The 16,022-nt window shown below is 42.7% G+C and overlaps 1 protein-coding gene across 1 annotated transcript; it reads left to right on the top strand.

Moving 5' to 3' along the window:
- Nucleotides 1–361: 361 nt before the first annotated feature.
- Nucleotides 362–14,409, top strand: tomm40 (translocase of outer mitochondrial membrane 40 homolog (yeast)). The gene is made up of 10 exons (XM_083760852.1): nucleotides 362–440; nucleotides 1,091–1,299; nucleotides 4,273–4,340; nucleotides 6,890–6,982; nucleotides 7,141–7,242; nucleotides 7,450–7,555; nucleotides 8,568–8,690; nucleotides 13,389–13,465; nucleotides 13,633–13,735; nucleotides 13,892–14,409. The coding sequence occupies exons 2-10, from the start codon at nucleotides 1,092–1,094 to the stop codon at nucleotides 14,029–14,031; spliced, it is 1,020 nt and encodes a 339-aa protein (XP_083616978.1). The 5' UTR covers nucleotides 362–440; nucleotide 1,091; the 3' UTR covers nucleotides 14,032–14,409.
- The last annotated feature ends 1,613 nt before the right edge of the window (nucleotides 14,410–16,022 follow it).

Here is a 16,022-nt window from a genome sequence, read left to right as displayed (position 1 = left end):
TTGGAAGGAGCTGCTCAGCTGAGCTGATCTGATCAAAATGATGTAGGCTACTCATCTTTGAACAAACGTCATGCATGGATTTGTCAGTGATGTCATGTCACTCACAACTAAGCATCTCGACGGCACTGGTCTGTCCTTGGAATTTTGGGTGGTGGTGGTGGTGTTAACATAAGCGAGGTATATAAGGTGTTAACTCCAAGTCTCCAATGCCACGGAGCGGAGACGGAAATGCCTGTATGCTTTGTAAAATACCGGATACGGTAGGCGGACACCTTGTAGCCTGATTTGAGTGACGTGTACAGTAACCAATCGCGGCTACGACTCGACCACTGCCCTCGGCGGACAGAAGAAAGAAGAAACGTCACAGACGGTGCTGCTGTGAACTTGGTTGGTTCAGTTGCCGGGTATTGAATTACCTCCGGGCACTGACGAACATCAGCGTGAGTATAAACTATAACAAAAACTGTAGTTGTATAAATATGTACCGATGACTCGGGCAGGTCCCGATGTTTTTGTACCAGTCAATTAATGAAGTTTTGAGCTGAACTCATGGTCTCCTCCAGTTAGCTAGCCGGAATAGCCCTTCATGCTAAGCTTGCATTAGCTACTGTAGGCTAATTGACACCTGCTGCTAAGACCTGCTGGATAAAATCTACATATGCGTGTGCTTTAGTTAACCAGTTGAATGGCAGAATAGTTACTTGTGACAACTGTCAAAATGGTTCTGGAACGTGCTCTACAACGGCCTTTACAATTACAAATATAATCATGCTAGTCTCATTGACTGACTGGGGGTACGATTAAGAATCCTTAGCAGCCAGCGGTAAGTTGGCTAGCGTTGATATCACTCATGTCACGTGCAACCAGTTAGAAGTTAAATGTACGGTAACTTTGACGCACGCACTTGGCACAAGCAGTGTCCACCACTGGTGGACAACCATGCAATGACTACTAATAACCTGTGCTGTGCCAATCACATCCGCAGGTTAATTTGTGTTACACGCTGGCTTTTAGATGACCTTGGCCGATCTGCAGCTCCCAGACTCTAAATGAATCCCCTCCTTTTGCTGTCATATCCTTCCTTTTAAAGTATGGGCAGTGTGTTGGCTGCCAGCGCCCCGGCCCCAGCCCCTGCTGCAGCCGGAAGTGGCCAGGGGGGACCAGGCCTGATGTCTGTCCCTGCAGGGTTCACCATGCCTCCAGTTTCTCCTCCAACATCTGGCTCAGTCCAGCCTGCAGATGCTGAACCCCCTCTTCTAAACCCAGGCACATATGAGGAGTGTCACCGCAAATGTAAAGGTCAGATCTTGTTGTAAGTTGCTCTGGACAAGTGTGCCTGGAATGTTGAAGGATTTTGCTTTAATCATTTTCACTTTAAACTACATTTTGGTAGCCTGGGCAGTGGGCACCATTCCATTTCAGGTTCATGAACCGGTCGGGAACGGATGATATCGCTACGTCATGTTAGTATTGTTTTGTAGTCAGCAATATTCCGGAACTTCCCTTTCCCTCAAACCAATTTCTCAATAAAAGCTACAGGCTATGAGAGCTTCCGGTTTGAGGGAAAAGGAAGATCCGTTTGATTGTTCCTGCCTGCTCCCGACCGGATCATAAGTCACTTTTGGAACAGAGACCAGGCTTTCTTCCGAGGTGGAAAGCCTGCTGAGGCGAGGTTTTGTTGAGGCGAGGTTTTGGCTCCACGTACATAATCCATCATTGGCCAAGTGTATGACCCAATACAAAAATGCAAAACAAAGCACATTGCAGGCTAAAAAGACCAGTATTGTACGGCAAGTAGACACTACCACGTTGTCAGACTAGCATCCCTCTGCATTCGCCATTTTGTGAATTGCTATAGCCAAGATAGTCCCTTAATACATGCAACACAGAGAATGGGATGAGTCTAGAGTTGCAATACCCTCCATTTAACCCAACAACGTTAAACTCTCCAACATTGCAGTAGGGAAAGCTTGAATTATCCTCTTTCAAACTGCAAAACGTTTGTTTCATAAAAATCCAAAGTGTTGGAGTTTGGAAGCACTCGTTTTTATTAACGGGTCGTGCTGCTGCCTCCTGCATTATGTGCAAATGCCTTATCTGTAATTCTGCATAGGCCTACTGTTCTTTTTTTAAGAATAAAAATACATACATTGATTATACTTGAATATTCTCTTCATTAACATTTTTCAGTTTTTAAGTGTTTTTTATAATGTAATTCCTGCATACGCCACTGGACTGCATATACTGTAGATTTTAAGACACTGCAGGTCTGAACTCTAGGTTGTTACAGGCAGTGGTGTCATGCTCGTAGAACGCAGTACCACGCTGTGGTACCATTCATCTTTTGACGTGCGCGCAAAGGGACGGAACGGAACGGTGCACGTGCGACGGTGAGTGTACGCTAGAGCGCGTCCCCCTAGATTCAAGAGAAGTCACCACCAAGATGCACAAATAAGTACCCAGTGGTCTAGGTTTACTGGCGTCCACCTACCGTGCCAAATTAAAATGGCTACTTTGCATAACAACAGCTTTAACTGTTTATACCTGACCGGTGACTGTGAGCGCACGTAGCCTATACGGTAAGCATGCTTGACTTACAGCAGTGTGGACTGCTGGCTCCAGTAGGCTACTGCTGCTGTGTGGTATTCTCCTCCATCAAAGAACAGTTACAGATTCATCCGTCCAGGCGTCCAAAGTAAACTTTTTAGTTTAGTAAAGATGTTTGTCTGTCCATTTGAAGTCTACTTTTGTGTTTTGTTTGTGTGTCCAACTCTAAAACTCATACACTATTTAACAATAGGCTTAGGCTATGCAGCTGTTCTGTGTGCATGCTGCGATGCGCACATGCACACACGTGCGACGTTCCGTGGTACCAGTAAAAAAATCACCATAACACCACTGGTTACAATACAGGGACAGTCAGTGTGACTTTCACTAGTTTCTGCTTCACTGTTCTCATGTGCTCTCCATAATTGCTTTTCAGAAAGTCCACTTCATCTTGTAACTTGGAAAATCCTCGTCAAGAAAGATTATAATTTTGGCCTTGCTCAACAGTCAATACCTTAGTGCTTAATCAGACATCACTTTCAGTTGGACAATGCACGTGGGTTTCTAAGTTGTTAACATCCTATATAGACCAATTATTTGTTTACAAACATTGGGACTGGGCGCATGGGTGACTGTTTCATGTAATCAATTCCCAACAGATCTCCAAACCTGTTTTGGGGAGCGCTGGTTTCAGTTCATTCAACCTCTTGTGTGTTTGCTAGTGAGATGCACCCTAAGAGACATTTATACTTCAATGCGCAACAGTATTGCGCACAGAACAGCTGATATACAAGCTCACATCGCGTCGCGGATGTTACTGTTGTGAGCGTAGAGGTCTGCGTGCGAGACACCATCGCGGGACAAAGCATAAATTATACGTGATGGGTTGCAGGTGCGCGTGCAGCCATGGACAAACGGGCTCTTCATGAGCGCACCTCCCGTTCTTATGACAGCGACTGGAGGTTTTTAGGACAACTGATTTGAATTATTGTTCAAATACAACAGAAACCAAGGATTACCGGTATATATTTCAAGGGCGAGATCACAATAAAAATCCTAATTCTTCCTCCACACTCTGAGAAAAACAGCATCTGAAAGTTTGATGGTGCATTTATTTACACGTGAGTGCAGTTAGAACTTTTCCATTGCATCTTATGAGAGGCAGGATTCTTGTGCTGCTGGTATGCTGTTGCTTATCAGTGTGATGTCGTCTGTTAAGGCGTCTATACCTTCAAAAACACAAGTATTGCAAGTTTCTTTTTTTTTTTTTTTTTTTTTTTTTTTAAGATATTTTTTTTGCGGCTTACGCCTTTATTCATTTTTTAAGGGATAGAAAGTAGGCTGACAGGAAACGGGAGAGAGATGGGGGGATGACATGCGGTAAAGGCCGTGTCGGGTCCGGGAGTCGAACCCGCGGCACACCGCGACTGGATCACCAGTCCGGTGCCCAGACCGTTACGCTACGGCCTGGGCTATTGCAAGTTTCTTAATGGCAAAGTGCAAATTTGTGGAATGATACTAGTCCATGAACAATAACTTTAATGTATATATATTTTAAATATTATGTGATCATGTTTAGACCATGATGGATTATATAGTGGAACCAAATATGAAAAAAATACTGAATGCAATGTAAATCCAATGTTTGACAAACTTAATCTATAAAATCAAGTTTAAAGAAGTGTTTGCTTCATATCCCCAATTTTGTTCTGTTCTCCTTTCCAGAGGTCTTCCCTATGCAAATGGAAGGAGCACGGTTAGTGGTCAACAAGGGTCTAAGTAATCACTTTCAGGTCAGTGATGGATCCAGTTCTCTTGCTTGTGTTGAACGACTTACCATAACCACTAGGTGTCAGTATTGGCCAAGTCAGGGATCAGGGCACCTTGCACATTCATCCCCATTGATACAGTGTAACACTATTTTTGCTGGGGAATTCTTCTAAATAATGGCGCTAGAGTACCAGCAGATGATGCAGATTTTACTCTGAAAAGCCCTGCCTTCAGTTCCCCCCCTCCCCGGGAGGCATAATCTTCCGTTCTTACCTCACGCTGTCACATCTAAAGTCTCTCTAAAAGCGTTTATAGTCCAAACGAGATGCTTCCTGAAGTCAGAAATGAAGACAGAACATTGCCCTTTTGGTCAAAACCATGGAGAGCTCCCTAGATTTAGAGTTATGAGTCATTCTAATGGAGCCGTAAACAAGAACGTCAGTGCACATGCACGAAACATAAGGAGTAGGCCTACGCTGCAGAAGGAAAGGCCAACCAAGAAAAAAGACCTAAGGAGTAACGACGCCTATACACGTCCAAGGCACCCCGTGGTTTTGATTCCCAGGACGTGTATACACGTCCTTAGCATAATTTGTGATAAGTGCCTCAGTGTACTGGACATGTGTTTAACAAAACGGTTGGCAAAACGGTTGGCAAAACACTGAAATTATTACAGCACAAATGGAATGTGACTGAATCATCGTAACTGAACAATTTTCATTGGTTATTTTTTCTTAAATTAGATCTGATTTCAATCATTTAATCTGTCAGCATGAAGAGCAGACTGCTACATCATCAGGACTTTTCTTTATGTAACAAATGTGTAATTTATTGTTCTGGATGTATAAAACTCCAACAAGCGCTTGAATATCATACTGTATGCATGCGAGTGAGATGAGGGATGGACAAAATATCGATTGCATGAGAGGAAAGGAGAGGAATGTTTTGTTGTCAAGTGATCGTAACTTGAGTGTGCATCGACAGACACGTGAGAGTGTTATACAATACAGTACATGCATGCTTTACGTACTTGGGGGTGTGCCATACATGTGCTGTAGTGTAGCCTTTCCTTGTGTACGTGCCTGCATGTGTGTGAGGTGAGGTGAACAAACAGCCTTTATGTTCCCCTTGAAGGAGGAGTGTGGGGTTGTAACTACTGCTTGGAACATAGAGGAGAGTGTTGATTGGCTATTTCTGCGTCATTGTACGTGTTTTTCAGCTAATCCAATAAGGCTGTGGGTGGGACATTGAACCAGTCTACAAAACGACAACATTCTGATTTTGTTCTCTGTGTGAGAGGCACATAAAATATTGGCACGCATGCCAGTCAAAACATTCATTCTGATCATTTGACAAATTCAAACTATTGGTAATTGGCGGCCGCAGGATTGGGATCATTCGCTACATTTGACTTTATTGTCAGCTTGCACTGAAATGTGTTTTGTGTCCATGACGTCACCATTCAAGATACAGACAAGACATATTCAATATATTACAAAAGATACATTACAGTACACAAATCACAGAAGCAGACAGGAACAAGAACAATATGCTTATATATATAATATATGCTCTTGGTTTACCGATTTTGGTTTAAAAGCGGAACAGGTTCTTTAGCCTGTTTTTCTTATATTTAGGGACTCTAAACCGCCTAATGGAAGGCAACAGTTGATCATTCAATCCCTATTCCCCTAACATGTGCTATGAAACAGTTCTTGTATGTAAACGCTGCAATTAAACGGTTCATTGTAGCATAGTAAATCATTACATGATCCTTTTCATCTATCTGGCAAGTGCCTTGCAGAGTCGAACCTAATCGACGCAAGAATACATACGGAACGGAGGGTGAAAAGAATTCTCCATTGCGTTGTCAGTTACGTTATCCGTCAGGTTGGGATCGGCTCCCGAGCCAAAGCAACCAATTGGAATGACATGGAAATTTTGGGGCAGAGGTTCATCGTTGGCATCCAGGGAGTGTGTGTGCAAAATTTGGCATCGACCGGGTTAACGGTGCCGGAGATTAGCTGCTCACGGACACACACACGGACGGACGGACGGAGTGCAAAACATACTCTCCCCCCATGCCTTCGGCCTGGTGGAGACAATAATATACTCTAAAGGTTGTCTTAATGATTGTTGTTGGTCCTTCTGCTTGATCTTCTTCCTCGGGAGTTCTCCATCACAGTTTATGATGGCATAAATACTGGTGTAGTTTTGACAACCAACCATGCCATCAGCCCTTGCAAGTTGCAACAACGACAACGGCACGGGGGAAAAAGACCAGGTCTATTCACTTCCTGAAAATGCAGCGTTGCTTTCTGGGACATCTTCATAGTGTCACAGCTGCCATCTAGTGGACGAGTACATTACAGTGATTTATAATCCGACGCAAGCAACGCAAGGACTATGCATGTATAAAATAATCTTGCGTTTTTTGTGTCCGTTTGACTCCCCCACGCAAGGAACAAAACGGACTATGTACAGGCCTTTAGTGTCTACTTTGGTGTACACAGTTCCAATATAAATGTTATGATTACAGCTGAACATATTTGTGTGTCCCGTTTCTTTATAGATAAGTCATACTGTTACCTTAAGTACCCTTGGGGATTCTGGCTATCGGTTTGGTTCCACCTACATAGGCAGCAAGCAGACTGGACCCGGAGAGGTAGGTCCACCAGCTCCTTGTTCCCATGTGTTCTTTAATATTTTGTTGGAAAAAAACAAACACAACCTGATCATAGATATATATAGATGACTGCATTATTATGAGGTTTTGTTTGTTTATTTTGACTGAGAAATAAATGAAACCTTGGTTCCCCTCAGTCGTTCCCAGTTATGGTTGGAGATATGGACAACACCGGCAGCCTGAACGCACAGATCATCCACCAGCTCACCACCGCTGTTCGCTCCAAAATAGTCATGCAGGTATACAGACGGCTGAAATATATTGGCATTTCTTTCCCTTTGTCATTTCAGGTACGCTATTCTTCTAGTTAAGATACATTTTCATTATAATATGAAGAACGAATGGAATATGCAAACAATTCTAAGCACGTGTTTGTTTCTTAGAGAATGTTAAACGTGTACAGTATATCATCTAAATTGTAATGTGTGCCTTTTTGCAATTTGTAGACTCAGCAACATAAGTTTGTGAACTGGCAGTGTGACATGGAGTACCGCGGGGAGGACTTTACTTCTGCTGTAACATTCGGAAACCCGGATGTCTTCGTCGGCTCTGGTATAGTTATGTCGAACATGCCATTTATTCACAAATTGCAAGGGTAAAATGGTAAATGGTGCATTTATATAGCGCCTTTATCCAAGGCGCTATACATAGATTGTGCATTACATTACATTCACCCATTCACACACCGATGAAACAATGCATGGCACCTACCTGCACAACCTCAGTGTCTTGCTCAGGGAACTTCGACACTAACTCTGGGGGAGCCCGGGTTCGAGCTGGCAACCTTGTGGTTCCTATCCAGCCACTCTACCCCTGAGCCACCGCCGCCCCAAAGGGTGGTAGAGTGTGAGAAACCAATCATGAAAGTTAAAGACAAAACATAGTTGACCAGTTCAGTGGCCTTGTAGTTGGTGTCTGTCCTGATACTGGGAGGTTGGTGGTCAATCCTTGGCTAAGTCATACCAAAAGACTATAAAAGTGGTACCCAATGCCTCCCTGCTTGGCACTCAGCATCAAGGGTTGGCTTGGGGGTAAGTCCCTGCGACATCATGTCCAGGGGGTGTACTTGTATGTACATCAAGCAGCCACAGGCTATATGGAATCAGGAGACTGAACAACAGGCCACATGGCTCGGGAAGGGTAGGTTCCAAGCCTAATAATTACTTGGTATGCGAGCGAGGAAAAACCAAGCAGGCAAAAGAGACAACCATACTACACTAATGTTACATTTACATAAAATGGAAATTTGTCTTCGGCACACCAGCAGTCAGTTCACAACAATAAAAACATTACATAAACTACTAACGCAGCAACAGTGATCATGGGCTGTGGGGATTAGGTGGTGAACTATTTAAACATTTTATTATTTAAAATGTCCACAGCAGTTGGCACAAACAAAGTTTTGTAACCCTTCTTTTTAGCTAATTTGACTCCAAGCCTCCTGCCTGATGGCAACAAGTCAAATTCAGAACGAAGAGGGTGGGTGGAATCATTGTAAATCTGACTGGCCTTTTTGGTTATGGAGCGGTTGTATATGTCCTAAGTTGCAATGTGTTTGTTGCAGGTATTTTGGTTGGCCACTACCTCCAGTCCATCACACCAGCACTGGCTCTTGGTGGTGAGCTGGTCTACCACAGGAGACCTGGGGAGGAAGGAGCCGTCACCTCCCTCATGGGCAGGTACACGGGTAAGATCTACTAGTACACACCCTCACTGTAAACATGTAAAATATGGTTTTATAGGGTGAGGAAGGATTCCTGTTTAGCAGAATTTAATACTGTATCTTTTGTAATGCTGTCTTTGTGCCACTAGTTTAGTTGTCAAAAAGGATAGTTGAAACGGGGAAACGGATGGAAGCATAACCAACAACATTATGTGTGGAAAGTAGGAAACCCCAGAGGGGAAGATATTGAGGAAGAAAACTACAGATCTTGTTTATTTAAAAAGGAACCGGACAAGAACTGGTGAAGACCGTAACTGGTCAAAACATTTTTATAGAATAATTTTTTGTTATAACTTTTACTTTCCTTCCTCTCCTTTAAATCTTTTGAGTTCTCGGATTCAGGGGTCATCAACATGTCTGTACACGGACAAACGTGTCCTGTCCGTGGCAAGACCTTTCTATGTCTGTAGCCCATTTTATGTCTTATTTACAGTGAAAAATGTGCAGGAAAAGATCAAAAACAGATCTGTTCAGAACAATCTGTGCTACAAAAGCAAAAGAAGGAAAATAACTGGGCAAGTAAAGCTGTCTGAAAAAGTTTTTCACAGTTGAAAGTATTTCAAAGTGTCCAAACATAACGACACAATACTATAATATCACTCTACAATCATAATCGGTGGAAACCTTGATCCACAGCCTGGGGTTCCATCACCATCAGACCTCCAGCTTAGAAGTTTGTTCACCTCTGATCAAAGAGCCATTGCCTGAAACGAGTTGTGACACTGCATTATGATTCCTTTTAAATCCTATTGTACGTGATGATTTTGACTTATTTTTCCATTTGTTCCATTGGCATACTCAACCATACAAAGTCATAGACTTTCTCATCATGATATAAGGTTCCTCGCACCCAGCTCGTAGCATGGCTCATTAGTCAATAGATTTTCAATCCATACAGTACCTCCTGGGTTCGAATCCCACTGAGGGGAACCAAGGTTTCATTTATTGTTCAGAGAGAGAGAGAGAATGAATTTCCTGTAGGTGGACTCGACGTAGCTGCGGGTTTAAACCCTCACCAGGCGCATCTCTTCTACTACAGTGAGCGGTAGAGTGACTGTTAGTCTGCCTCAAACGTTACTCTTTTACCTGCTTTTTACTAACACTAACATTACAAAGATGCCCAGAACATCGAGATGAACCTGTGTAGTTTCAACAGCTTTAGTGGCAACATTCCAAAAAAATAAAAACAGAATGTCAAAATATCCACCGCGGTAGCTGAGACCAGAGCCATTGAGTAATTGTTGAGACGAAGCAGTGAAAGGTCCTGAAAGATACATAACGTCAGTCTTACCCAATACCCAATCTTTCTGTTTTATGAACACAAGGCTGCTGTACTTTATACCTCATACTAAGAATTTAAAGTAAATTCCCTACCTACTCAGCCAACCAATCGGAGACCAAAGTATTATTTTGCATGGCCTTAGGGTTTATGGCTTTATAAGATGTGAAGATCAGATCGCTGCAGGCTGAGCTCAGTGTGTGCATACTGCATACGCAGTATTTCTTTGTGCACCATTAGACATTTATTGAAGCCACTAGATTTCGGTTTTAGGCTATGTCAACAACCTTGGACTGTATCGGCTGTGTTAGAGAGGCTATGTGCACAATAATGCATTCAAACTTGAGCCTGACACTAAGGCCCAGGCTACACGTATGTGGATCTTTTGCAAAACGGATATTTTCGTCCTCCGTTTTAGAAAGAATCCCTGCCCATACGACAGAGATATGAGTCCACACACAAACGCAGAAACGCATTGAACGGAGTATAAAATCACTGCAGTAGCCGGTTTCAATTGTAGGCTATATTATATTTGATTTTATATTTACACTTATGAGGTGCCAATCATATTTTTTTTAATGAAGGAATAAGTACAGCATTTTAAAAGCCACCTACATTGTGAGTGGAAGTGGAACATGTTTCTTTCATTGTCTGTCAGCATGTCACACTATATGCATAAATCTCCAAATCCCGACTCTCGACTTTTCTCTCCATATAATAAAAAAATGATACACTTTACCATTGTTCTGGCGACTTGGCAAGTCCTGCACAGAAAATAATAGCAGAGTCAGACCTATAGAAGTGTCCACAACCACTTATGAGCTGGAGTGGCTATATTTTCGACGTGTATAATTTATTTATACGTTTATTTAACAGGGACAATACAAAAAACAATGTATGAAGTTGTAAAAACATGAAACCGTTGCAAATTAGCCGTGGCTACAAACCCATATACATTGCAACCACAGTACCTGGTTAGGCCTCTCTATAGTTCTATACATCCACTTAAAACAATCCTTTACAACATCTACCTCAAACAATCTTTTACATACAAATACTAATACATCCAATACATCTAATCCAAGTAAAATAACAGTTTTAAAATGTGCCTAACACATTAGTGTTCGCACCTCTGGCCCGATTTCAACCAGAGTTTGACTTAATCATTAAACATTTTGAGATCAGTTTGTCGTTTTATTTCAGTTGTTAGGGCATTCCACAGGTATATCCCTTGTACTGAGTAAGAAGACTGACCAAATGTGGTGTTACGCTTTGCTACCTTGAGGTTGCTGGCTGCGGATCCTCTTGTGATCCTACTAGTTGGTCTATCTGGTCCTTTTATCTGAGGACAGAGTACCGCTGGGGCAAGATCATGAACACATTAGAAAATTACCTTAATGAAAGAGAATTTAATAAAACTGTCAAAACTATGCAATGATGCCATTTCATTGGTTTTTTTATCCATTATTTTGAGTGCTTGTTTATAAAGTGATGTGATTGGTTTGATGACTGACTGTGAGGCCTGGCCCCAGACAGTAATACAGTAGGAGATATGGGAAAAATCATGGCATGCATAAACAGTTGGGCTGTATGCAGTGGTATATATTGTCTGGTTAGTCTAAAGCAGTTCAGATTTGTTTTTAGAGTACCGGTATTGCTCAACTTTTTGGTGTGATTATCAAATTTTAATTGAGTCAAGAATGACACCCAGAAATCTGAATTCCCTGACTTCCTCAATTTCTTCTTGGTCTATTTTAATGTTCAATTCATTATTTTCTCGCCTCATTATTGAGAAGTTCATTGCTACCGTCTTTTTTAGATTCAGAGTTGGGTGATTCCTTTTAAGCCATTGAGACACATCCTCCATTTCCTGGGTTAGTATCTCTGCTGCTTCACCAGGGGTTGTAGCCGGTACATAAATGATTGTATCATCTGCATTTGGCAGGTAGTGCTTTTACAGCATGTTGGTAAATCATTGAATCATTTTACACCCATTAAAATCACGTTAACTTATATTGTAGGCTAATAAAAGTTCACAAGCCCATTGTCGGCATGCAGGCACAGTGACAAATGCAGTCAAGGGGTGCGCCCTTTATTATCTAAACAGGAGAGGGCCATATGCGCACGGCGACCCACTATACTTTCTTCTCACCATTCACACCTCTCTCTCTCTCTCTCTGTCTCTCTCTCTCTCCCCTCCATGACCCTGCTATATCCACAGACTACAGTTTCTGTATCTGTAGCGGTCCGCATTTAACATATTGTTCAAGCTTCGCACACAGCACCAATACAAATGAAATCACCAGTCCGCACTGGACTAGTAGGCTGATATATTTATTATTGGATGCAGCAGAGCAGAGCCTTTGCTCGCTGCAGTTGATGCAACATATGTTTTAAAGTTGTTAACAGTGATAACAATTGGATAGATATCCGTGTAGTTTCCATGCATGCACAAGCTGCATTTCTCACCTAATTATAGTCAAAATGATATGCGCTAATATGCGGTGACATCATCGTTTCTCAAAAGCTCCGTTTCGCATGACTACACAGATCCACTGATCTGATCGCAAATCTTCACTTATTTATCCGTTTCCAAAAACCTCCGTTTGAGTGTCCGAAAGGGAAATGAAAACACACACACACATGAGCAGTGGAACGGTAACATTATTGGAGATTGTTTAACAAAGTGAATACATGACATTACAGTCCCAGGAATCTGTACAATCGGGTTATTAGGGAGTTCTGAGCAGGGAGACAAAATACAACATTCCCAATTGTTTAAGATGTATTGTATTTTAACATACTCTACCATACAGATTGGACAAAATTACATTGTATTCATTCAAAATAATTGCATGGTTTAACTACTGTAGTAGTGGCACAAAATCAGCATTAGAGTGTGACAGATGGAAGAACTCCAGCTGAGGTCAGCATTAGCCTGGTTAATAAACCAGACTAATATCGCACGGATATTAGTCTGGGGAGGCTCAGCTTGGATTTCATTTCCAGGGGGGGCGGGTTGAAACATTTTCTCTTTGACGCAATTGGTCAGAGCTACTGTCAGTCAAAGGTCTCAAGCATTGAAAGTCACTGTACCAAAGCCCGCCCATATTGCATACCGTGTCCCGATTGGCCGCCCCATTTCTCTGGTGTAGGAAATGGGCGTACAATTGAGCCTCTCCAGACCGTAATCCGCCGGCAGGCAATTTATTTTTGCCAACGGCTGATTCGGTCTGGTTTATTAACCAGGCTAGGTCAGCATACCAATGTTATCCAGTCAGAGAGAACCCCACAAAAATACTCTACAGCAATTATTGGACTATGTAGCTATTTAACACTATTGGTTGTTGTTAAATATTGTTTTTGCCGTGTGATCCCTCCAGGTGATAACTTTGTTGCTACATTAACTCTTGGTGGAGCTGGAGCTCATGCTACATACTACCACAAAGCCAACGACCAGGTAGGTAGCTTTGTTACATCTCGCTATCATGTGGTTGTCTTGATTTTGCTGTTAATCATCACATCTGTCCCTAGTAGGACATCTTCTTTACCAACATGGAGGTGTGAACTAAACGATATGTACTGTTTTTTGTGTTTTCATTCCATATTCTATTTGATGTTTACTAGCTGCAAGTAGGGGTTGAATTTGAGGCCAGCACGAGGATGCAAGACACCACAACATCGTTTGGCTACCAGCTGGACCTTCCCAAAGCCGACCTTGTTTTTAAAGGTATACTAATAACTAGTACACACATTATAAGAGTACTGTATAACAAGTTTATGGTACCGTGTGTGCGTGTGCGCATTGCTACAGATTGACAAATGTTTAGTTGTATGATTAACCAGTTTCCTGTGCGTTTACCATCTTTCCTTTTCTGTCATGTAGGTACGCTTGACAGTAACTGGGTTGTAGGAGCAACCTTAGAAAAGAAACTATTGCCTCTGCCTCTCACACTGGCACTGGCGGCCTTCCTCAACCACCGCAAGGACAAGTTCCAGTGTGGCTTCAGCGTCACCATCGGCTAGAGGGGCCACTGGCAATCAAGAGCCAGCACACAGGCCTCTGCTTGGACAGGCACAGAGACACGCAGGGACCTGGACTGATCTTTTTTGTAGAAACCAGATTCAGAGACTCTTATAACCGACTTCAGGGACAGAGAGAGTGCAGAGATAGCAAGAGAAACGACTACCCAAGGAGCCAGGACTGGCCAAGCCATGCCTACATACTGTAGCACAAATGTATATTTCCTTTTCGGTGTATCTGGTGGAAAAACCCCAGAGGCTAGAGTGATGCGTGGCCGAGAGCATCAGGTGATGCATGTGTGATGTTTAATTGTGTTGAATCAAAACAAGTTTGTTAGACTTGATATGTCATGGTTTGAAAATAAACAATTACTTTTGTAATGCTGGATGTTTGTGGTCGTTAAAACAAGACAAAGGACACCATTCCTGGACACTGTGGACAGTAGTATATAAAGCCACCTTTGCGGTTCTGGAACATGAGAAGCCTGCATTTATGGTTTAATTATTTGGAAGATAGTATTCTGCTACTGTAAAGTGTAAACGTTTACATGTTTTATACTGTAAAGTGTAAACCTGTATGTTCAACTTACTCACTGGAAAATATACAGCTACAAAGTACATGTGTATAAAGTGATTTTATGTGATTTCCATGTAGAGGAAAGTGACTAAGACTAAATCTGAATTTCCTGAAAAAATTAACCTTGTCCATGATAATGATGGAAATTGCATAAATTAAATGTTTTCTCCCCATATTAGTCATTCTACCAGCCCCTCCCCCCCCCCCCCCCATTAACGGTACACACAGACGGAGTGGAATACCTTTTTTTTTTGTTAGTTGTAACCCCGCTTCACTTGATCGGACACTCCAACAAGGGAGGGAAAGCCGCTGGGATTGTGGAGGAACCGTGCTACATGGAGGTGAGGTGTCAGCCCAACACTCAATGGGACCTTTCTGACACAGGCAAGTCCTGTTCGCTTCAACCCACTCAAACTATATACAAGGTTCAAGGTTCTTATTTGTCTCCCGAGGAAGAAATTTGTCTTAGACAAAGGGCCCGCATGCAAGCATAGCCCTTATGTCCATGTCGCCGCAGTGCAGCGCCAAATAGGCGGCTGTGTGTAAGACATTGTGTGTCCATGAGAACAGTTCGGTGGAAAGTTCATTTCCCATGTGTTTGTGTAAGTGTGTTCCTGGCATAATTATCTCCCGACACAAGACCAATGCACAGCCAAATCGGCAGAAATCCTGTAACCATAAATCCAAATAGATATGCCTCTTCTACGCTGATAGTCGGGGGAAGATCCATCAGGGTATTGAGCGGGCTCTCCAGAACCCAATGTACATGAGAAAATGTTGTCCATCACGTACAGAGACCATACATTGAGATATCTGCTACTACTTATACATCTCAGGGGTTTACCGTATTTACTTCAGTTGCTGCATCTGGTCTTATTTCACGAGGGATGGCAGATGTTAATAGACCTACATAGCTGGAATGGGATGCCTTAATTCCTCGAGAGCTCTGTATAAGACGGAGGCTCTCACAGCCATGCAAAGCGGTATCGGGGTAAAATCAAAAAGGAAGGTGGAGGAACATTTTGTTGCTAATGATTTTAAGTGTGGTGGAAAGACTGCATTAATCAACACCCTAACAAGGGGACGGAGTCATGTTAGGATAGGTCAGACAACTAGCTAGAGGGGGATGATAATTGACAAATTAATTTGTCTTATGGGTGGGTTACAATAATAAAAAAAGAAAATCGCTAGGATGCAACTGGGACGTATCCTCAGGGATGTATCCCAAGGTCATCAGGGTTTCGGGTCTTCCAACATCATTCCCCTCACTCGGGTGACCCAGCCCGGGGTGATCAAGTCCTGACTTACGTCCCAGTAGCTGCCCTCGATCAGTCCCTTAGGGAAAAACCAGGGACACACAATCCGCTGCTCCAGAACGACACTGCCGGTACTGGGCCATCCGTGGAGGGACTAGGCA

This window comes from Protomyctophum parallelum (assembly GCF_964188405.1).
Source record: "Protomyctophum parallelum genome assembly, chromosome: 3".
Classification (NCBI taxonomy): Eukaryota; Metazoa; Chordata; class Actinopteri; order Myctophiformes; family Myctophidae; genus Protomyctophum; species Protomyctophum parallelum.
This window is presented reverse-complemented; position numbering and strand designations above follow the sequence as displayed.